This window comes from Mustelus asterias, chromosome 5 (assembly GCF_964213995.1).
Source record: "Mustelus asterias chromosome 5, sMusAst1.hap1.1, whole genome shotgun sequence".
NCBI lineage: Eukaryota > Metazoa > Chordata > Chondrichthyes > Carcharhiniformes > Triakidae > Mustelus > Mustelus asterias.
Window position 1 is genome coordinate 79,649,405 of NC_135805.1, and position 22,639 is coordinate 79,672,043.

The 22,639-nt window shown below is 43.3% G+C and overlaps 1 protein-coding gene across 4 annotated transcripts in view; it reads left to right on the top strand.

Annotated features, from left to right (window-relative positions):
* The window catches only part of cd2ap (CD2-associated protein), a 234,441-nt gene that overhangs the window by 102,840 nt on the left and 108,962 nt on the right, over positions 1 to 22,639 (top strand). For all 4 annotated transcript variants that reach the window (XM_078212880.1, XM_078212882.1, XM_078212883.1 and 1 more), the window contains one exon: positions 10,453 to 10,600. In XM_078212880.1, coding sequence (XP_078069006.1) covers positions 10,453 to 10,600 — 148 coding nt within the window. The remainder of the gene's footprint in view (positions 1 to 10,452; positions 10,601 to 22,639) is intronic.

Genomic DNA, 22,639 nt, shown 5'->3' on the forward strand with positions numbered 1-22,639 from the left:
GTGAATCTCTGGAATTCTCTGCCCACTGAGGTGGTGGAGGCAACCTCGCTGAATATGTTTAAAGCGCGGATGGATGGATTCCTGATCGGTAAGGGAATTAAGGGTTATGGGGATCAGGCGGGTAAGTGGTACTGATCCACGTCAGATCAGCCATGATCTTATTGAATGGCGGGGCAGGCTCGAGGGGCTAGATGGCCTACTCCTGCTCCTATTTCTTATGTTCTTATGTTCTTAACTGGGTTTTGGCAGGATGTGACAAGTGCTGCGCCACAGGAACGGCTTCTTCACCTGTGTGGTTATATCAGGTGGGTCAGATAGGTGGAGGAGTGGATAATTGCAGCTGGGTTAGACTGGGGGTTTTCCATGACTAATCTCACTGCCAAACCCCTACGGTTGATGTTGTGACTAAACCTACTTCTCAAGTTGTGCATTACTTTGCAAGAAGAAAGAAAAAATATCAATGTGACCGCACACATTATTATGAATGTAACACTCTTTGTCTGCTTTCCACATCAAGTAAAAGCTCATGGTTTCGGGGATAACATATTGGCATAGATTGACTAACTAACAGGAAACTGGGAATAGGCATAAATGGGGCATTTTCTTCTTGGCAGCATGTAACAAGTGGTGTGCCACAGGGAGCCCTGCTGGGGCCTCAACTCTCCACAATTTATCGAAATGACTTGGGTGGAGGAATTGAAGATATGGTTGCTAAATTTGCTGACAACACAAAGATGGGTAGTAAAGTAAATTGTGAAGCGAAAATAAGGAGATTACAAAGGGGCGTAGGTTAAGTGAGTGGGCAACAATTTGGCAAATGCGATATTGTCCATTCTGAAAGGAAGGACATAAAGTATTATCTGAATGTTGAGATATTACAGTGCTCTGAGGTGCAGAGGGATCATCTGGGTGTCCTGGTGCATGTAGTGCAAAAGGCTAGTATAAAGGTACAGCAGGTAATTAGGAACGCTAACATGTTATTTATTGTGAGGAGAATTGATTACAAAAGTAGGGGGATTATGCTTTAATTGTACAGGGCACTGGTGAGACCACATCAGAGTATTGTGTACAGTACTGGTCTCCCTATTTAAAGAAGGATATAAATGTAATAGAAACTGTTCAAAGAAAGTTTCCTGGACTAATACCAGGAATGGGTGGATTGTCTTATAAGGAAAGGCTGGAGAAGTTAGGCTTGTATCCATGCGAGAGTTTAGAAGAGTAAGAGGCAAGTTGATCAAAATCTTTAAGATCCTGAGAGGTATTGATAGGGTGGATGTGGAGAATCTCGAACTAGGGGTCACTCTTTAAAAAGGGGGTTGCTCATTTAAAATGGAAATGAGGAGAATATTTCCTGAGTGTTGTGAGTCTCGAGAACTCTTCCTCGAAAGTCAATGGAACCAGAATCTTTGAATATTTTCGAGACAGAGCCAGATAGATTATTGATCAACAGGGGGGTAGGCAGGAATGTGGGGTTGAAGTTGCAGTCAGATCAGCCGTGATCTTATTGAATGCCAGAGTTGACTTGAGTGGCCTCCTCCTGCTCCTAATTTGTATGTTCGTAAGCTTCTTGTGATGCTGGGAACCGTAGTGCTGATGTCTGTAAACCTCCGAGTTTGGCCTGTTTAAATTCAATGGAAATGAAATTAGCTCTGCAGATGGGCGAGCTAGTGCGCAACCGCAGGTGGGTGTCAGCAGCCATTTTTCACAGCCATAGTGCTTTTGCAAGAGATGCATTTTCTTAAAAAAGAAAAAGCTTGTTGTACTGGATGAGTCATTGGCTTGCAGCCCTGGACTCCGGCTGGTGATGAGGTGGCACAGGTTGTGTCATGTATTTGCAGTCTACCTGCACAGCCAAATTCTCTCTATGCAAACTGCTTGGCTTTACTTCAAATTGGACCTGCATTTTTAAGTTCAGAGGCAAAGAAAAAGTTGCACATTCATAACACTTCTCTATTAAGTAGAGGTTACATAGATCATTAAACTGACCAAATATCTTGTGGAAGTCTGATCCAGTTGGAATGCATTCTTTGCTGCTACTGGCTGAATCAGGAGACTGTGTCAAAGACTTACAATTAGGGTTTTTGCAGCAAGAGGTAATTTACACAGGTACACATAGCTGCTGCTTTGAATTGTGTAAAGAATCTCATCTGCAGGCCAACATTTCTGGGATGAAAATGTTGCACAACAGTTGATGACTAAAAAATCTTTAAAGATGTCATAAATTACTTCAGTTTTTGCATTATTTATGTGTTTAAAAAAACATGGAATTGGGCATAAGACATAATATGCTCTGGTTGGCTTATTTCCAAATAAGCAAATTCCAAGAAGAATATTAAATATTTCATCATCTCCCTTATTATGCATTTTATCCCAGCAGTTAATTAATTTTTCTCTTTGTGAGGGACTTGTCATGCTAGAATTTGAAGATCAGCCTGGAAGCTGATCCAGAGTTGCTAAATCTTGGGAGAAGGCGCAATAAACCAGTATTAATATCCGTATATATTTCAAGAAAATATAAATGGGTTGTTTTCGTTTCGGGGAAGAAATTATAGAATGCATCTTCCTACTAATACTTCCTATCCCTCCACTACTGATGAACAGTGGCAGCCACAAGATGCACTGCAGAAACTCACCAAAGTTCCTTTCGCAGCATCTTCCACATCCACGACCACTGCCATCTAAAAGGACAAGAGCAACAGTGACCTGAGAACATAATCTGGAGGTTCTGCTCCAAGTCAGCCACCACCTTGACCTGGAAATATGTCACTGTTCCTTCACTGTCAGTGTCAAAATCCCCAAAATTCCCTCCCTAACAGTAGTGTGGATGTAGCTACAACCTACATATATATATGCTTTTTGTGTGTGTATGAACTTAAAAATGCAGTTTTAGAAGGCAGCTGCCTCCACCTTCTGAAGGGAAACCTGGGATGGGCAAAAAATGTTGGCCTAGCCAATGACGCCCCCTTCCTGTAAATGAACAAAATATATATTTTTAACTAATTGAGCTGTTATAGTATCTGGAAGTGTGATAGAGGCAAATTCACTGGTAATTTTCAAAAGGGAATTGGACCTCCAATCAAGTGCAACATTTTCAAGGCTTTGTGGAATGAGCTGGGGAATGGAAATAATTGGTAGCTCTTTGCAGAAAACCAACATTGATGTGCTGAGCTATATGATTCTTGTTCTACTAAATGCAGAATTAAAATTAGAAAATGTTTGAAATATTGAACAGCTCACACACCTTTAGAGAGAGAAACTGAGTTGAGGTTTCAGGTTGGTGGCCTAGAATTGGAAAAAGTTAAAAGATGCAACAGCTTTTCAACTGGTATAGAGGTGGGATGGGGAGAGGAAGCACTGTGAGGAAGGCCTTTGCTAGGGAGGATGACTGGAGGGATTAAATGAGAAAAAGGATGATGGTGTAAGGCAAAAGAAGATGGGAATGTGAGCAGTAAAGAACAAACATTGGGTGTAGTGGAGCTGCAAGTGAGAATAGTAAAATCGTTACCAATCGCTGTTGCCTGGCCAGAGGTTATGATCTGAAATTGTTCAAATCCATGTTTATAAGTCCAGGCAGTGGGAAAGTACCTCGTCAGGAGTTGCTTCTTGAACTTGTGTTTAATTCAATTGGAACGCTGTAGAAGGTTGAGGACAGAATGGGTTAACAGGGGATGAAGAATGACAGGTGATTGGAAGGTCAGAGTAATACTTGCAGGCTGAATGGAGGTGTTGCGTAATGTGGTCACACACTTTGAGTTGATCTCTCCAATTTGGAAGTTACTGCATCGTGATCAGCAGATTTCTCTCATCCTTTTCCGTAGTTGCAGCTGCGCACTCACTTCAACCTAAACCTTTTCTGTTGTGGGATTACTCTCTTGTGTAAGTGGAATTGGATATGTTTAAAATTTGCATAGGATGCCAGTGTGGCTTAAATTTAAAACCTGGTTAAAGATTTGAACAAGCCTTTTATAATGCCATACCGAATGGTTCGTGTTTCACATTATCTGCAAAGTAAATATCTCTGTGATTCAAATCAGTCATATCCTTGAATGGAAAAAGTGGTGGGATTTTAAATATTTTCAGTAGTCATTTTGGTTTTGTTCACTATTATGTCCCCCATAAAAATTAGATGGGCCAATAAAAGTTTTGTGTTAAAAGATCAATATGATTCAGATTTCTCTGCCTCATCAAGCTGCATTTGAGCTAAAATCCAGCTATGAAAGGTGCCCCCCCCCCCCCCCCCCCCCCCCGGTCCCCCCCAACCCGGGGTGTGAGGTAAGCTAAACAATATCCAAATGCCAAAGAATTTTAATTTTTGTCAACAATTTTTATTAATAGTTACTTAAAATGTATCAGAAAAGGAATATTTCAGTCTAAACGGTATGTTACGCTCAACGTACAACATATCTTATAATTAAAGTTTTTAAAGATTAGATGACTGATAAACATCTGTTGAACCAAGCTGTGTTTTGTTTGTCACATTTCCCCTATCCTTTCCATCTGTATGTTTTTATTCATTATCCTCGAACTCTGCTCTTCTCTGTCTAGTATGAGCTGCCCGAGGTGGTACTAGTAGAGGCAGGTACAATTTTGTCTTTTAAAAAGCATTTAGACAGTTACATGGGAAGATGGGTACAGAGGGATATGGGACAAACGTGGGCAATTGGGACTAGCTTAATGGTTAAAAAAAGGGACAGCATGGACAGGTTGAGCTGAAGGACCTGTTTCCATGCTGGAAACCTCTGACTCTGTGTGTAAAGTGTTTATGGCTTGAACAATACCTGCTACGATGGTCAGTTCTTCCATAAGATCTTTGTCTTTATTCTGTTGGTGCTTCCACATGTCTCCTGACTTGAATTTTACATATCTGAACAAGGATGGGAAAGTATAATGTTGAGGGATGTTACTATAAGGAAATAACATTTCCATTTTGGGCAGCTGGCAATAGCATCATGACGGGCTGTGCATTGCTGAATGCAGAGTGCATCTACCAATGTGGTTTTACACCCACCCACCCCGAATTCCAAATTCCATACTGAAACACCAACGCAGTTTGTTTCTGCAGCTTCAGAGGTTCTAAACTGCAGACAATTCATGGGCATGGGGGTGTGCTTACTGGTACTAGCTTGAGAATATCCTTAAATTTTCCATTCAAATGCATTTTCATTACATTAGTATGTTCTTGCCGAAAAACTCCTCAAACAAAATTGTAAATGTTGAGTATTCAAACAACTGCAATGAATTGGTCTCATTCTGTGTGTTTGAAGATCCTCAATTTAATGAGGGTAATATTTACTCCCTCTTACTGTCTTCATTTGTGTCTCTGGGAATAGGTCATTATCAAGTGAGCAGATTAGTGTTAAAGGACGTACTGATACTTCAACTGACAACAGAAAGTTCACAAGAAATTAATTGTTCTGCAGTAACATTTAATAGGACACACACAACAATAAAAGAAACGAAATTATAAGTTTCCACCTATCTATGACTGAGGGTTGTCATTGTAGGGAGTAAAATCCTCAGTCAAACAGATTTGGTTAAAGAAAGTTGTTGAAACATAAAGGCACCGAGTACAGTTTCACAGATGTTGGGAAGCTCATTGTTATTTTGCCCAAGTGGCTATTTCTTTATACTGAGCTATTCTATAATCAGGGTGGCAATCGGTTTTCCCTCCAAGCTGAGTGAGTCTGTGGCAATCTGGAATGTTTTGTGCAAGGAACAATCGTTGCCCAAGAAACTGGAGTTAAGTCCATAATCCGATCAGACATGATCTTCTCAAATACCTCTTGTTCTGTGTTCCTGTATTTCCTATGTTCTGTTTGGTACTCCGTGTTGATCACAAAATCCAGACTCACCATTGTCTGTCATGGTCCTTGAGAACAGAAAATATTGTGCTAGAAACTGTATTCAGTCTATCATGCAGTTGTGCTGCCAACGAAACATTTATTTATTATGCTTTTCATAAAATCCCTACAGTGCAGAAGGAGGCCATTTGGCCCATTGAACCTGTACCGTCAACAATCCCACCAGGCCCCATTCCCATAACCCCACATATTTACACTGCTAATCCCCCGACACAGAAGGCAATTTAGCACGACCAATCCACCTAACCCGCACATCTTTGCACTGTGGGAGGAAACCGCGCAGACATAGAGTGAATGTGCAAACTCCACACAGACAGTGGCCGAGGCCGGGAATCGAACCCGGGTCCCTGGCACTGAGGTTGCAGTGCTAACCATCCTGCCACCCTTTTGTATGCTACGTAGAACCTAAAACATGAATTGCCACATGTGCTTCCAGTGGGAGTCATTGAATAGCTATCAAGAATTGAAATAAAATCTTTTATTCTTTTTGTTTGTTCCTCTTGCCCTTAAGGCCCAGGAATCGTCAAGGCACCCACTCTTGTGTTTCCTTGTTGAGATCAGATGAAAGATTAAATATGGGATATTTCTTGAATGTATGGCTCATTGTCACACTAGGCAATACTTTTACTTTGGGGAGGACTCGTCAAAAGTTTTCTGAATTATTATTGATAAATCAGATTTCAGTATAAAACACTTTTAAAGTTCAAAAATATATTTCACTCAAGAAGCAAGTATGAGGTAAACATCATGGTTGCATAAAAACAAAGAAAAGTGCAGCACAGAAGCAGGCCCTTCGGCTCTCCAAGCCTTTGTCAATCATGATGTCCTAACTAAACTAAAAAAAACCTTCTGCCCTTACTGTGTCCATATCCCTTTATTCCCTCCCTATTCATGTACCCATCCAGATGCCTCTTAAATGTTGCTAATGTGCCTGCTTCCACCACTACCTCTGGCAGTGCATTCCAGGCACCCCCCCCCACTCTGTGTCTGTGTGTGTGTGTGTGAGAGAGAGAGAAAAACGTCCCCTGCACATCTCCCTTAAACTTTCCCCCTTGAATTTGTGTCCCCTTGTAATTGACGCTTCCACCCTGGGAAAATACCTCTGACTGTCCACCCTGTCAATGCCCCTCATAATTTTGTAGATCTCTATCAGGTTTCCCCTCAGCCTTTGTCTTTCCAGTAAAAACAATCCAAGTTTATTCAACCCCTGTCCTCATAGCCAATGCCCTCGAAACAAAGCAACATCCTGGTGAACGTTCTTTGCACTCTCGCCAAAGCTTCCACATCCTTCTGGTAGTGTGATGAACAGAACTGCACACAATACTCCAAAGACGGCCTAAGCAAGGTTTTATATAGCTGCAACAAGATTTGCCAACTTTTGTACTCATGGGGAAAATTTGAGGCTAAGGAAAGAGGCACACACAAAGTAAATGGATCGGTAGAGCAAGATGGTTGAATACTAAATTGACACACGTTAAATTGGCAAGGCAAATAAAAGGTATAACGTTAAATTATCAAGGAACATAAAACCAAAACAATGAAAAGTTCTTTGGAGACACAAATTTTAGAAGACACAAAATCAGGCAGGGTATAGGGCTCGTGAAGGATGGCCATGATAAAATCACAGGCAGCAATAGTGAGTGGCAGAAATAGTAAATAAATTTACTTGAGATTATAAATTATGTAACCGCTTGAAATTAAAAGGAAAATATTAAATAAAGAAACAAACTAAGGATCAAGCTCCTTGTCCTGATGTATTGCATCTGTGAATTCTAAAATCGCCTATGGGAGTTAACAGGGGCACCATAATTCACACACATTGAATAATTCATTTCAGAAAGATGTAATGCCAGAAGACTGGTGCATTGCTAGAAGGGAGATAAACATGCCAAGGGAACGATAGACCAGTCAGCTGAATGTCATTTGAAGGAAAAATAATGAGCGCTGGAATTTTACCGGCTCACCCGCCATGGGAATCGGAGCGGGTGAGGGACAGAGCATGGAAAGGTCTGTTGACCGTGGGCAGGATTTTTCAGTTAGGGACAATCTAGGCTATAAAATCCCGCCTGAGTTCTGTACAAAGGAGAAAGTAGAAAAACTTCTAGAAACCAAAAGTGTCATAATGAATAGTTAGCAGGGAATTCAAAATATAAAGTCTTGCTTGCTGATGCTCATTGAATTCTTTGAAGCAGCAACTGAGAGTGGATGAGGGTAATGTGGTAGATGTAATTCATCTAAATTTTCAAAATGCCTTTGATGCTTGGTCACGTAATAGACCAATGAATAATGTCAGAATAGGCAGAGCCGGAGAACAAGTAATAGAATGCGAGCTAGCTGAAAGAGAGCGAGTAGAGGGATAGGGTAACTATTCAGAGCATGCAGAGATGGAAAGTGGGGTGTCTCAAAGATCATCGCTGGGACGATGTTTGTTCACAACTTATATTAATGATTTTGGTGCAACCAAAACCCACAATTTCTAAATTTGCAGATGGCACTAAATCAGGAGGGATAGTCTACACTAAAGACTACAACTAATTATAACAAGATATCGATAAACTTGCAAAATGGGCATGTAATTGGCAAATGAATTTTAACATAGCTAAATGTAAAATGTGACATTTTGGTAAGAAAAATTAGGAGATCACATTACTTGGGAAAGAATCCAGCTGTTAGAGAGCAAAAGGATTGATAAGTACAAAAATGCAAATCATCAACAAGCCATTTTTAAAAAAAACACTAAGGTTTATTTCGAGACAGAGACAAAACTTTATCAAACCTTGTTTAGGCCACACTTAGAATGCTTGCACTGTTCTGGTCAGTATTATAAAAAGGGTTTACACTGATGATACCAGGAATATGGAATTTTACCTATCTGGATAGGATGGACAGGTTGTCTCTCTCTTGCGCGACCTAACAGAGGTCTTATGATAAGAGTAGGCACAGTGTGTGTTTTCACTTGAAAGGAAAACTAAATACAGATAGTGACCAAGAAATCAAATGGAGAACTCAGAAGCAACCTCTTAGAGAGTGTTGGGAATATGGAACTCGCTACTACAAGTGATTGAGGCAAATAGTGTAAGATGCATTTGAAGAAGACTGCACAACATAGGGGAGAAAGGAATCGAGGATAAGGCTGATCATTGGATGGGAATGAACAGAGGCATAACTCTGAAAAGCCTACATGTTTTAGCTGCATTTTCCATGTAATTCATGTGTGTGTATATATTATATATAAATAAAATAGAACATAGATGTATTAAAATATACATGCCTTGAATTTGGAAAACAAGCACGCTATCACAAAATGGAATCTGCCAAAAAATTAATATATATTTATTAGTGTCACAAATAGGCTTGCATTAATACTGCAACAAAGTTACCGTGAAAATCCCCTGGTCACCACACTCCAGCACCTGTTCGGGTACACTGAGGGAGAATTTAGCATGGCCAATGCAGCGAACCAGCATGACTGCGGGAGGAAACTGGAGCACCCAGAGGAAACCCATACAGACGCAAGGAGAATGTGCAGACTCCATACAGACAGTGACCCAAGCTGGGAATCGAACCCGGGTCCCTGGCGCTGTGAGACAGCAATATTGAGCCAAAGAAGGAACTTTGACCAGCTGTGACTAAAATCTTGGTTCAAGCAGTTTTGAATGGCCTTAACTGAGAGATGGAAAGCAGAGAGGAATTCCAGCATATATGGTCCAGGTAGCTGATAGCATATTCACCAATGTGACGAAAGTGAGTTGGGCAATGCACAGGAGGACAGAATTGGAGGAACACTGATCTCTTGGTGGGTTGGGCTAAAGAATGATTTGATTTATTATTGTCACATCTAATAATATACTGTGAAAAGTATTGTTTCTTGCGCGCTATGCAAAGCATATTGTACCTGGAGAAGGAAAGGAGAGGGTGCAGAATGCAGTGTTAGTCATAGCTCGGGTGTAGAGAAAGAAGCTTACAGAGATGGGATGGGCAAGGCCATGTACAGATTTGAACACAAGGATGAGGTGTAATGGAGCTAGAAGTTACTGTGGATTGGTGAACAGGTATTGGTGTGGCAGTATTTTGGATGAACAGTTTATGGAGGTATTCAAGGGCAGGCTGACGGGAGATCTTTGGAATAATGGAGTCTGGAAGTGACGAACATAGACGCAGGTAAAAATTAACTGGGTTTTATGTTGCTTGCCACTAGATACAATTTGCAGAAAATGATGTTTGAGGCATCTTTTTGAAAAGCAGCTTACAGTAATGGTATTTTGCATTTTGAATCGGTTTATTGAGACAGTGCAAGTGACAGGGTAGTGACTGACAGAACTGACCTTTTTTTTTGAGTGCTGGCAGGTGAAACATATAAATGACTTGCTGCACTGCTTAACACTCTTACTTATCAGCTTTTTAAAACCAGTGCAGAATCCCTCAATGCTTCTTTCCTCAGAGGCAATAGAAGAAAATCTAGCTGGATGTTGTTGGTGTTGAGAAATATGCCAATGTGGCAATATCTTCAAATTTCTCAAGTCACTTGTAGCCACTTTGCAAAATCCTGCGTCTTAAAATTCATTGACAAATTTCCCCTTTTTTTTCACAGGAATTAAAAAAAGACATAGAAACAAAAGATGAAAGCCCAGTGATTAAACGAGAGAAATCTGGAAATGTTGCCAATCTGGTACAGCGCATGAGTCATTTTGGATTCCCAGTTGGTGGGTTTCCACCTCAACCTAAGTCTCTCAGAAGAAGTAAGTACAGCGTTTGTATTACTGATTGTAACTCAAAGCAGTAGAATAGCTTAGAGGAGCAGAGTATTATACCGGGATTGCTTTAACAGTAGACACAAAAACACAGTAACCAATAAAATGAAAGCAAACTACTGTGGATGCTGTAAATCCAAAAAATAAACAAAATACTGCAAGTACTTAGCAGGCCTGGTATCAGGCAGTTAGTGTTTCAAGTTGAATATGGGTGGCACGGTGGCATAGTGGTTAGCACTGCTGCCTTCAGCACCAGGGACCCGGGTTCAATTCCTGTCTTTGGTCACTGTCTGTGTGGCGTTTACATGTTCTCCCCGTGTCTGCATGGGTTTGCTCCGGTTTCCTCCCGCAGTCCAAAGATGTGCAGGCTAGGTTGATTGGCCATGCTAAATTCTCCCTCAGTGTACCCGAACAGGTGCTGGGATGTGGCGACCAGGGGATTTTCACAGTAACTTCATTGCAGTGTGAATGTAAGCCTACTTGTAACTCAAACTTTAAAAGACTATGACGACTCTTAAGTTTGATCTGAGTATATCAACCTTCTTTGCAAGGGTTTTACATCTTTTGTATGGCTTTCATAGCTGTGCCTACAGAATATAGGGATCCTAGCATCGTTTAAATAGGCTTCAGGTTTTATGCACAGTATTCTTCTTCAAGTTATGATGCTCTTTCAACCCTCTCCAATCCCATCCCATTCAAACTCCCCTTTAACTGGGGAATGCAACAATTTTGAAATAAGGATGTTGTTAGAACCACACAGAAGCAGCTTAAATTATTTTGCTGATGGATATGTGTTAAAATTTATGTTTTCGTCATGTAAAGTGACTGCTGGAATTTATGACCTAGATCACACTACTGCCATTTGGTTAATCTTGCTGACATTCCTCATCTGTGGTACATTGCGTTTTATTATCCGGTGAAGCTATTATACATTGCAAACAAATGGTCAATAATTGAACGCTAAAGGATAATTTTAAGCTCGCAAGTGTAATACTAGAATGATATTTGATCCTGTTACAATATGAAATCTGAAACGAGCAGTAATTCAATGTAGGAATGTTTGAAAAGTAGAGAGCTCATTGGCATTTAAGTTCATCCATTCATTTGAGAGTTGGGGCAACAGAAAGCTTAGGTTCAACTCAATGAACATGTTAATCTGCAATAACATTGTTTATGTATTTATTGGGTTACACCGGTACTGGTTTGATAGGTCCATGATGTGGATAAATTATTAACATTCAGCAAAAATCAACAGAAGCTGAAAGGGTTTTATCTTGATCATCATCATCGTATCATCTGTTCTAAATTTTGTGTGGTTGATGTTTGGAAATGTATTCGGGCAAAAACAATGTAATTTCAGTTTCACCCCAAGTACAGAAAGAACCTTTACAACCTTGGGATGTCCCAAAGTATTTAACAGCCAATGAAGGGATTTGAAGTGTAGTCACTATTGCAATGCAGGGATGTGTGGCTGCTGATTTGCATAACGTAAGGTCTCACAATCAGACTGGATAAATGACTCTCAAAAACAGAGAAAATGCAGGAAAATCTCGGCAGGTCTGACAGCATCTGTGGAGAGAGAATAGGGCCAACATTTTTGAAACGTTGGCTGTGTTCTCTCTCCACAGAAGCTGTCAGATCCGCTGAGATTTTCCAGCACTTTCTGTTTTTGTTTCAGACTTCAACATCCACAGTAATTTGCTTTTATCTATATGGATGAATGACTAGAATTGTTTTAGTGATGAAATGAAGGGGAAAATGGAATTTCCCTATCTTTCATTGAGTAGTACCACAGGATGTTTATTACTCCTGACAGGGCAGGCAGAGTCTCAGTTTAATGTTTCATTTGAAAGATAACATTTCTGACAGTGCAATTCTCCCTGAGTACTGCAAAAAATGCATTGGTTAGAAGAAAGTTAGTATTTCAGGACACAATGCACTTGGAGGGGGAAAAAGTATGGGTGCTTTGGAGCAGAAAGTTTTTACTTGTTCTTGGAGACTTGTTGTAACATTTGTTTCTGACTACAGATGGTTATAATCCATTTCTGGAAATCTAACCCAGTTTCACATTGGGCTATTGATACTTTGACTTTGAGAGGTTGAGACAAGGACCTCCACCAATATGTCAGTATTCACATGTGGCCCTCGGGCAGTAAAGTTTGGATTTCACTGCTCCATAATGGGTGCAAAATTGTTCCATTTTATTAAACTGTCCATAGTCTTCATTACTGCCAAGGATAATATCAATTAGGAATTCAGGAACAAGTCGATGCAGAATGCAACTTTTGGGATGGGATCTTGGGGATTTCTGCGGGGAAATTCTACCCCCTTGTCTTTTCTACAGTGTAAATGGATTGAAGATATTCCCATTCGTCACTACTGCTTCAGAAACCTGATTTGTTAAAGATTATGTGGTTGAGAGAGTTGGAGCCAAAATACTGATGCTATGAAATTGCCGAGATCATGATTTCTCTGTGTTAGGAGCAAAAGATGAATGGGATGAAACATGCAATCAGACCATTGGAGCAGATGTAGGCCATTTGGCTCATCAAGTCTGCTTCACCATTCAATGAGATGATGATCCTCAACTCCAATTTCTTGCTTAACCCTGCAATCAAAGAACAAAGAACAATACAGCACAGGAACAGGCTCTTCGGCCCTCCAAGCCTGCGCCGCTCATGTGCCCACTAGGCCATTCTTTTGTATCCCTCTATTCCCAGTCTGTTCATGTGGCTCTCTAGATAAGTCTTAAACTATCCCAGCGTGTCCGCCTCAATCACCTTGCTTGGCAGTGCATTCCAGGCCCCCACCACCCTCTGTGTAAAATACGTCCCCCTGACATCTGTGTTGAACTTTGCCCCCCTCACCTTGAACTCGTGACCCCTTGTGTTCATCACCTCCAACCTGGGAAAAAGCTTCCCACTGTTCACCCGATCTATGCCCTTCATAATTTTATACACCTCTATTAGGTCGCCCCTCATCCTCTGTCTTTCCAGGGAGAACAACCCCAGTTTACCCAATCTCTCTCCATAGCTAAGCCCCTCCATACCAGGCAACATCCTGGTAAACCTTCTCTGTACTCTCTCCAAAGCCTCCATGTCCTCCTGGTAGTGTGGCGACCAGAACTGGACGCAGTATTCCAAATTTGGCCTAACCATCGTTCTATACAGCTACAACATCATATGCCAACTTTTATACTCTATGCCCCGTCCAATAAAGGCAAGCATGCCATATGCCTTCTTCACCACCCTCTCCACCTGTGCTGCCACCTTTAAGGATCTGTGGACTTGTACACCCAGGTCCCTCTGTATGTCTATACTCCTGATGGTTCTGCCATTTATTGTATAGCTCCCCCTTACATTAGATCTACCGAAGTGCATCACTTCGCATTTATCTGGATTAAATTCCATCTGCCATTTCTCCACCCAATGTTCCAACCTATCTATATCCTGCTGTATTCTCTGACAATGTTCATCACTATCCGCAACTCCAGCAATCTTCGTGTCGTCCGCAAACTTACTGATCACACCAGTTATCTTCCTCCTTTATATATATCACAAACAGCAGAGGTCCCAGTACAGAGCCCTGTGGAACACCACTAGTCACAGACCTCCAACCGGAAAAAGATCTCTCCACTGCTACCCTCTGTCTTCTATAGCTAAGCCAGTTCTCCACCCATCTAGCTAGCTCACCTTTTATCCCCTGAGATTTAACCTTTTGCACCAGCCTGCCATGAGGGACCTTGTCAAACGCTTTACTAAAATCCATATAGACGACATCCACGGCCCTTCCCTCGTCAATCGTTTTTGTCACCTCCTCAAAAAACTCAACCAAATTTGTGAGGCATGACCTCCCTCGTACAAAACCATGCTGTCTATCGCTAATGAGATTATTCATAGACAGCATGGTTTAGTACAAGGGAGGACATGCCTCACAAATTGATTCCCTGACTGATTAACCATTGTCGATTGTTGATCTGGTTCACTCATGTCCTTTCGGGAAGGAAATCTGCTGTCCTTACCTGGACTGGCCTACATGTGACTCCAGAGCCACAGCAATGTGGTTGATTCAACTGCTCTCTGAAATGGCCTAGGAAGTCACTCAGTTGTAACAATCGGTACAAAGTCTCAACAAAGAAATGAAACTGGACGGATGACCTAGCATTGACTTAGGCACCGGAAAAAACAACGGCAAAACAAACAGCCCTGTCGAACCTGCAAAGTCCTCCTTACTAACATCTGGGAGCTCGTGCCAAAATTGGGAGAGCTGTCTCGCAGCTAGTCAAGCAGCAGCCTGGCATAGTCATTCTCACAGAATCATACCTTACAGCTAACACCCCAGATACCACCATTACCATCCCTGGATATATCCTGTCCCATCGGCAGGACAAACCCAGCAGAGGTGGTGACACAGTGGTATACAGTCGGGAGGGAGTTGTCCTGGGAGTCTTTAGCATTGACTCTGGACCCCATGAAGTCTCATGGCTTCAGGTTAAACATGAGCAAGGAAACCTCTTACTGGTTACCATGTACCGTCCTCCTTCGGCTGATGCATCAGTATTCCTCCATGTTGAACAACACTTGGAGGAAGCACTGAGGGTGGCAAGGGCACAAAGTGTACTCTGGGTGGGGGATTTCAATGTCCACCACCAAGAGTGGCTCGGCAGCAGCACTACTGATCGAGCAGGTTGGGCCCTAAAGGAGATACTGCTGGACTGGGTCTGCAACAGGTGGTGAAGGAACCAACAAGAGGAAATAACATATTTGACCTCATCCTTACCAATCTGCCGACTGCAGATGCATCTGTTCATGACAATATCAGTAAGAGTGACCACCGCACAGTCCTTGTGGAGATGAAGTCCCGCCTTCACATTGAAAATAACCTCCATTGTTTTGTGTGGCACTATCACCGTGCTAAATGGGATAGACTCCGAACTTGATCTAGCAACTCGAGACTGGGCATCCACGAGGCGCTGTGGGCCATCAACAGCAGCGGAATTGTACTCCAGCATAATCTGCAACCTCGTGGCCCGGCATATCCCCCACTCAACCATTACCATCAAGCAAGGGGATCAACCCTGGTTCAATGGAGAGTGCAGGAGGGCACGCCAGGAGCAGCATCAGGCATACCTAAAAATGAGGTGTCAAGCTGGTGAAGCTGCCAAACAGGACTACTTGCATGCCAAATGGCAAAACAGCAAGTGATAGAGCTAAGCGATCCCACAACCAACGGATCACATCTAATCTCTGCAGTCCTGCCATGCCCAGTCAAGAATGGTGGTGGACAATTAAACAACTCACTGGAGGGGGAGGCTCCACAAATATCCCCATGCTCAATGATGGAGGAGCCAAGCACAGCAGTGCACACAGTATTCACAGCAATCTTCAGCCAGAAGTGCCGAGTGGATGATCCATCTCGGCCTCCTCCAGTGGTCCCCAGCATATCGGATGCCAGTCTCCAGCCAATTCAATTCACTCCACATGATATCAAGAAATGGCTGGAGGCACTGGATACTACAAAGGCAATGGGCCCTGATAACATTCCGGCAATAGTACAGAAGACTTGCGCTCCAGAACTTGCCGCTCCCCTAGCCAAGCTCTTCCAGTACATTACAACACTTGCATTTACCCAACAATGTGGAAAATTGCCCAGGTATGTCCTGTACACAAAAAGCAAGACAAATCCAACCCGGCCAATTACTGCTCAATCAGTCTACTCTCGATCATCAGTAGAATGATGGAAGGGGTCATCAACAGTGCTATCAAGCAGCACCTGCTCAGCAATAACCCGCTCAGTGACGCCCAGTTTGGATTTTGCCAGGGTCACTCAGCTCCTGACCTCATTACAACCTTGGTTCAAACATGGGAAAAAGAACTAAATTCCAGAGGTGAGGTGAGAGTGACAGCCCTTGACATCAAGGCCACATTGAAGCGAGTGTGGCATCAAGGAGCCCGAGTGAGACTGGAATCAATGGGTATCGGGGCAAACTCTCCGCTGATTGGTGTCGTACCTCATACATAGGATGGTGGTTGTGGAGGGTCAGTCATCTCGTCTCCAAGACATCTCTGCAGGAGTCCCTCAGCGTAGTGTTCTCGGCCCAATAATCTTCAGCTACTTCATCAATGACCTTCCCTCTGTCATAATGTCAGAAGTGGGGATGTTTGCCGATGATTGCACAATGTTCAGCACCATTCACGACTCCTCAGATACTGAAGCAGTCCATGTTCAAATGCAACAAGATCTGGACAATATCCAGGCTTGGGCTGACAAGTGGCAAGTAACATCCGCGCCAGACAAATGTCAGGCAATGACCATCACCAATAAGAGACACTCTAACCACCATCCCTTGATATTCAATGGTGTAACCATCACTGAATCCCGCACTGTCAACATCCTTAGGGTTACCATTGACCAGAAACTCAACTGGACTCACCACATAAACACAGTTTGATTTGATTTATTATTGTCACATGTATTAACATGCAGTGAAAAGTATTGTTTCTTGCACGCTATACAGACAAAACATACTGCTCATAGAGAAGGAAACGAGAGAGTGCAGAATGTAGTGTTACAGTCATAGCTAAGATCTGGAGAAAGATCAACTTAATGCAAGGTAAGTCCATTCAAAAGCAAGGAAGAAACTGTTCTTGAGTCAGTCAGGACATGACCTCAGACTTTTGTATCTTTTTCCTGAAGGAAGTAGGTGGTAGAGAGAATGTCCGGGGTGCGTGGGGTCCTTAATAATGCTGGCTGCTTTGCTGAGGCAGCGGGAAGTGTAGACAGAGTCAATGGATGGGAGGCTGGTTTGCATGATAGATTGGGCTACATTCACAACCTTTTTTAGATTCTTGCGGTCTAGGGCAGAGCAGGAGCCATACCAAGCTGTGATACAACCAGAAAGAATGCTTTCTATGGTGCATCTGTAAAAGTCGGTGAGCGTTGCAGCTGACATCCAAATTTCCTTAGTCTTCTGAGAAAGTAGAGACATTGGTGGGCTTTCTTAACTATAGTGTCGGCATGGGGGGACCAGGACAGGTTGTTGGTGATCTGGACACCTAAAAATTTGAAGCTCTCGACCCTTTCTACTTTGTCCCCGTTGATGTAGACAGGGGCATGTTCTCCTTTACGCTTCCTGAAGTCGATGATAATCTCCTTTTGTTTTGTTGTCATTGAAGGAGAGACTATTGTTGCCGCACCAGTTCACTAGATTCTCTATCTCATTCCTGTACTCTGTCTCATCATTGTTTGAGATCCAACCCATTACGATGGTGTCGTCAGCAAACTTGAAAATCGAATTGGAGGGGAATTTGGCCGCACAGTCATAAGTGTATAAGGAGTATAGTAGGGGACTGAGAACACAGCCTTGTAGGGCACCAGTGTTGAGGATGATCGTGGAGGAAGTGTTGATGTCTTATCTTTAGTGATTATGGTCTGTGTTAGGAAGTTCAGGATCCAGTCGCAGCGGGAGGTGCCGAGGCCCAGGCCACAGAGTTTGGAGATGAGTTGCGTTGGAATAATAGTTTTGAAGGCTGAGCTGTAGTCAATAAATAGGAGTCGGACATAGGTGTCCTTGTTGTCTAGATGTTCCAGGGTTGAGTGTAGAGTCCGAGAAATGGTATCTGCTGTGGGCCTGTTGCGGCAGTAGGCAAACTGTAGTGCATCCAGGTAGTCCTGGAGGCTGGAATTCATTCGTGCCATGACTGACCTTTCGAAGCACTTGATAATGATGGATGTCAGAGCCACTGTCCGATAGTCATTAAGGCATGCCACTTGGTTTTTCTTGGGTACCGAGATGATGGCTGCAAGAGCAGGTCAGAGGCTAGGAACACTGCAGCGAGTAACTCACCTCCTGACTCCCCAAAGCCTATCCACCATCTACAAGGCACAAGTCAGGAGTGTGATGGAATACTCCCCACTTGCCTGGATGGGTGCAGCTCCAACAACACTCAAGAAGCTTGACACCGTCCAGGACAAAACAGCCTGCTTGATAGGGACCACATCTATAAACAATCAATCCCTCTACCACCGACGCTCAGTAGCAGCAGTGTGTACTATCTACAAGATGCACTGCAGCAATTCACCAAAGATTCTTAGACAGCACCTTCCAATCCGATGGCCACTTCCATCTAGAAGGACAAGGGCAGCAGATAAATGGGAATACCATCACCTGCAAGTTCCCCTCCAAGCCACACACCATCCTGACTTCGAAATATATCACCATTCCTTCACAGTCACTGGGTCAAAATCCTGGAATTCCCTCCCTAACGCATTGTGGGTCAACCCACAGCACATGGACTGCAGCGATTCAAGAAGATAGCTCCCCACCACCTCAAGAGCAACTAGGGATGGGCGATACACGCTGGCCAGTCAGCGACGCCCATGTCCCACAAATGAATTTTTAAAAATTAAAAATCTGTCCATCTTAAACACGAACATACTTAAGAATGCAGCCTCTGCAGTAAAGAATTCCACAGATTCACTACCCTCAGAGAAGAAGTTCCTCCTCATCTCAGTCTGATAGTCTTATATGGGTGACCCCTTACTCGAAGATTATGCCCTCTCTTCTCAGAGTCTCCCACAAATAAAACAACCCTATCAAACTCCCTGAGAACCCTGTGTGTCTAAGGTCACCCCTCGTTCTTCTAAACTCCAATGAGTACAGGCCCAACATACCTAATGTCTCCTCAAAAGAAAATCCCTCCATACCTGGGAACAACCCAGTAAACGTTTTCTGAACTGCCGCCAATGCCAATATATCTTTCCTCAGATAAGGGGACCAAAGCTGTTCAGTATTCCAGGTATGGTTTAACTAATGCCTTGTATAGTTTTAGCAAAACTTCCCTATTTTTATACTCCTTTCCCTTTGAGATAAAGGCCAACATTCCATTTGTCTTTCCTACGACTTGCTAAACTTGCATGCTAGCTTTTTGTGATTTATACACCAGAACCCCCTATTCCCTCTGTGCTGCACTTCCTGCAGTCTTTCTCAATTTACATAATATTCAGCTCCGTTATTCTTCCGAACAAAGTGCATAATTTCACATTTTCCTCTGTTATATTCCATCTATCGAGTCTTTGCCCACTCACCTAACCTGTCTGTATCCTTCTGTAGATGGTGTCATCCTCACCACGTGCTTTCCCATCTATTTTTGTGTCATCTGCAAACTTGGCAACAGTATGTTCACTTCCCTCATTCAATTAATTATTAGATATTTTAAATAATTGTGGCCCCAGCACTGAACCCTGTGGCACTCCACTTGTTGCAGGTTGCCATCCTGAAAATGGCCCTCTTTATCCCAACTCTCTTCTATTATTTAGCCAACCCTCTATCCATGCGAATATACTGCCCCAACATCATGGGCTCTTAAGCTTATTAAGTAGCTTTTTGTGCGGTACCTTATCAAACACTTTTTGGAAACCCAAATATATAACATATATAGGTTCCCCTTTATCTGTTTGCTTATTACCACCTCAAGGAATTCTAATAAATTTGTCAGGCATGTTTTTTTTCCCTTCACGAAGCCGTGCTGACTCTGCTTGATTGTTTCATGTATTTCTAAATACTCTGCTCTCAAACCATTTATAATGGACTCTAACATTTCCCAATGACAGATGTTGAAACTAACTGACCTATTTTTTGACCTTTGTTTTGTCTCTCTCCCATTTTGAATTGGCAGTTTTCCAATCATCTGAGACTTTGCCAGAACTTAAGGATTCTTGGAAGATTAGTACTAGTGCATTCACTATAGGTGTAGCTACTTTATTGAATATCCTAGGATGCACCCTATTAGGTCTAGGGGAATTATCGGCCTTTAGCTCAATTAGTTTCCCCAGCACTTTTTCCCGAGTGGTATGTATTGTATTTATTTCCTTTTCTTCCTCCCATCCCCCCATCCCCCAGCCCACTTTTTACCCCTTGATTATTTAGTATTTTTGGAATGTTATTTTTTTTTCCCCACAGTGAAGACCGACCCAATGTATTTATTTAACCCCTCTGCCATTTCTAGTCCCCCATTATTATTTCTCCAGTCTCATTCCCTAAGGGCCGATATTTACTTTGGCCTGTCTTTTCCTTTTAGATATTTAAACAAACTCTTATTGTCCATTTTTATATTACTTGCTAGTTTACTCCCATTGTTTGTCTTCTCCCTCTCTATTTTGGGTTATCTTTTGTTAGTTTTTGAAACTTTTCAAATCCTCTGGCTTACCACTAATCTTGCCACATTTTGTTTTTTTGTTCACCTTTAGTGCTATTCTTAATTTCCTTGGTTAATCCCCTTCCTAGAATCCTCCTTCCTCACTGGGCTATATCTTTGGTGTGAGTCATGAACCATTTTCACAAATGTCTACATTTTGTTTCAACTGTCCTTTCTGCTAAACTCCTTTCCTGGCCATCTCTGACCACTTTCCTTTTCAATTACCCTTATTTAAGTTTAGCACAGTTGTTTCTGACCCAGGTTTCTCCAGCTCAATCTGAATGCTAAATTCTCCCATATTGTGATCATTATTTCCTAGGGGATCTTTTACTCTAAGATTGTTCAGTAACCCTGCCACATTATTCATTTCCAGGCCTTCCACTGTATCATGCAGCTTCAAATGGAGCAACAGAATGCATAGCAGAAATTGTTGTGTGTTCTTGTTAAGAAAATGCTGGTTTAAAATTGGAAGAAAGATTAATTATCATTGAATCGCATGCAAGTGATTGGGTGTTTTTTTAACTTATTTACTGTAATACACTTCATGAATTGTTGCTGAGAAGACAGCCTGGAATGAGGTTTTTCTTTGCTGAAGCCACATTTCACACAGTCAATGGGAGACAAACTATCCAGACCAAAAGGGAGTCATGACAGGGGATAGAAAGAGAGAAAGAAGTCTGAAGTTGAACCAGAAGTCGAAGGTGAGAGGACATCATGAGTGGTTGAAATGGGTGCCAGGGAGAGTTGTGAAACTATGTGGTCCTCGTATATATGTGGCCAAGATGTTTGGTGGTGGAAAGGGTAGGTTTATACTTGGAGACTGTGTTTCACCATGAGAGGTTCATGAATGGGAAGAAACACGTGTGATGATACTGTGCCTTTAAGAATGTATTCATATCATGTTTCTTGGAAGGGGTATGTTTGGAATTCAGCTCTGTTTTACACAGGGCCGATTTGTCTCCAAACCATGCAGCTCACACGCTGAGAATGCAGACTAATCATTGATTTTAGATAGGGTTGTGTTTGTTTAACTTGAGTTTGAGATGCATTTTGTTTATTTGTTTTTTCCCCCGAGGTTTCAGAGTACGGTTTGGATTAGGTTGATTGCTAGAGTCATGTGCTTAAGGAGGGGCAGCTCAGCTCACAGCGAAAAGCGGGTAGTTTTATTGCCGGTTCAGGTGAGCAAGAAAAAAAGGCAAGACCACGCACACTCGTCGCTTTTCTCCCCGTCTCTCTCCATCCCCCTTCCCCCATCCCCCTTCTCCTCTGCACCCACCCTTTTCTCCTCCCCCCCCCCTCTCCACACCCCCTTCCCTCCTCCCCCGCCCTCTCCTCCCCACCTCTCCTCCCCACCTCTCCTCCCCCTCTCCCTCCCCCCCCTCTCCTCCCCCCCTCTCCTCCCCCCCCTCCTCCCCCCCCTCTCCTCCCCCCTCCTCCTCCCCCCCTCTCTCCCCCCCCTCCTCCTCCCCCCCCTCTCCTCCCCCCCCTCTCCTCCCCCCCCCTCTCCTCCCCCCCCTCTCCTCCCCCCCTCTCCTCCCCCCCTCTCCTCCCCCCCCTCTCCTCCCCCCCTCTCCTCCCCCCCTCTCCTCCCCCCCTCTCCTCCCCCCCCTCTCCTCCCCCCCTCTCCTCCCCCCCCTCTCCCCCCCTCCCTCCCCCCCTCTCCTCCCCCCCCTCTCCTCCCCCCCCTCTCCTCCCCCCCCTCTCCTCCCCCCCCCTCCTCCCCCCCCTCTCCTCCCCCCCTTCTCCCTCCCCCCCCCCTCTCCTCCCCCCCCCCTCTCCTCCCCCCCCCTCTCCTCCCCCCCCTCTCCTCCCCCCCCCCTCTCCTCCCCCC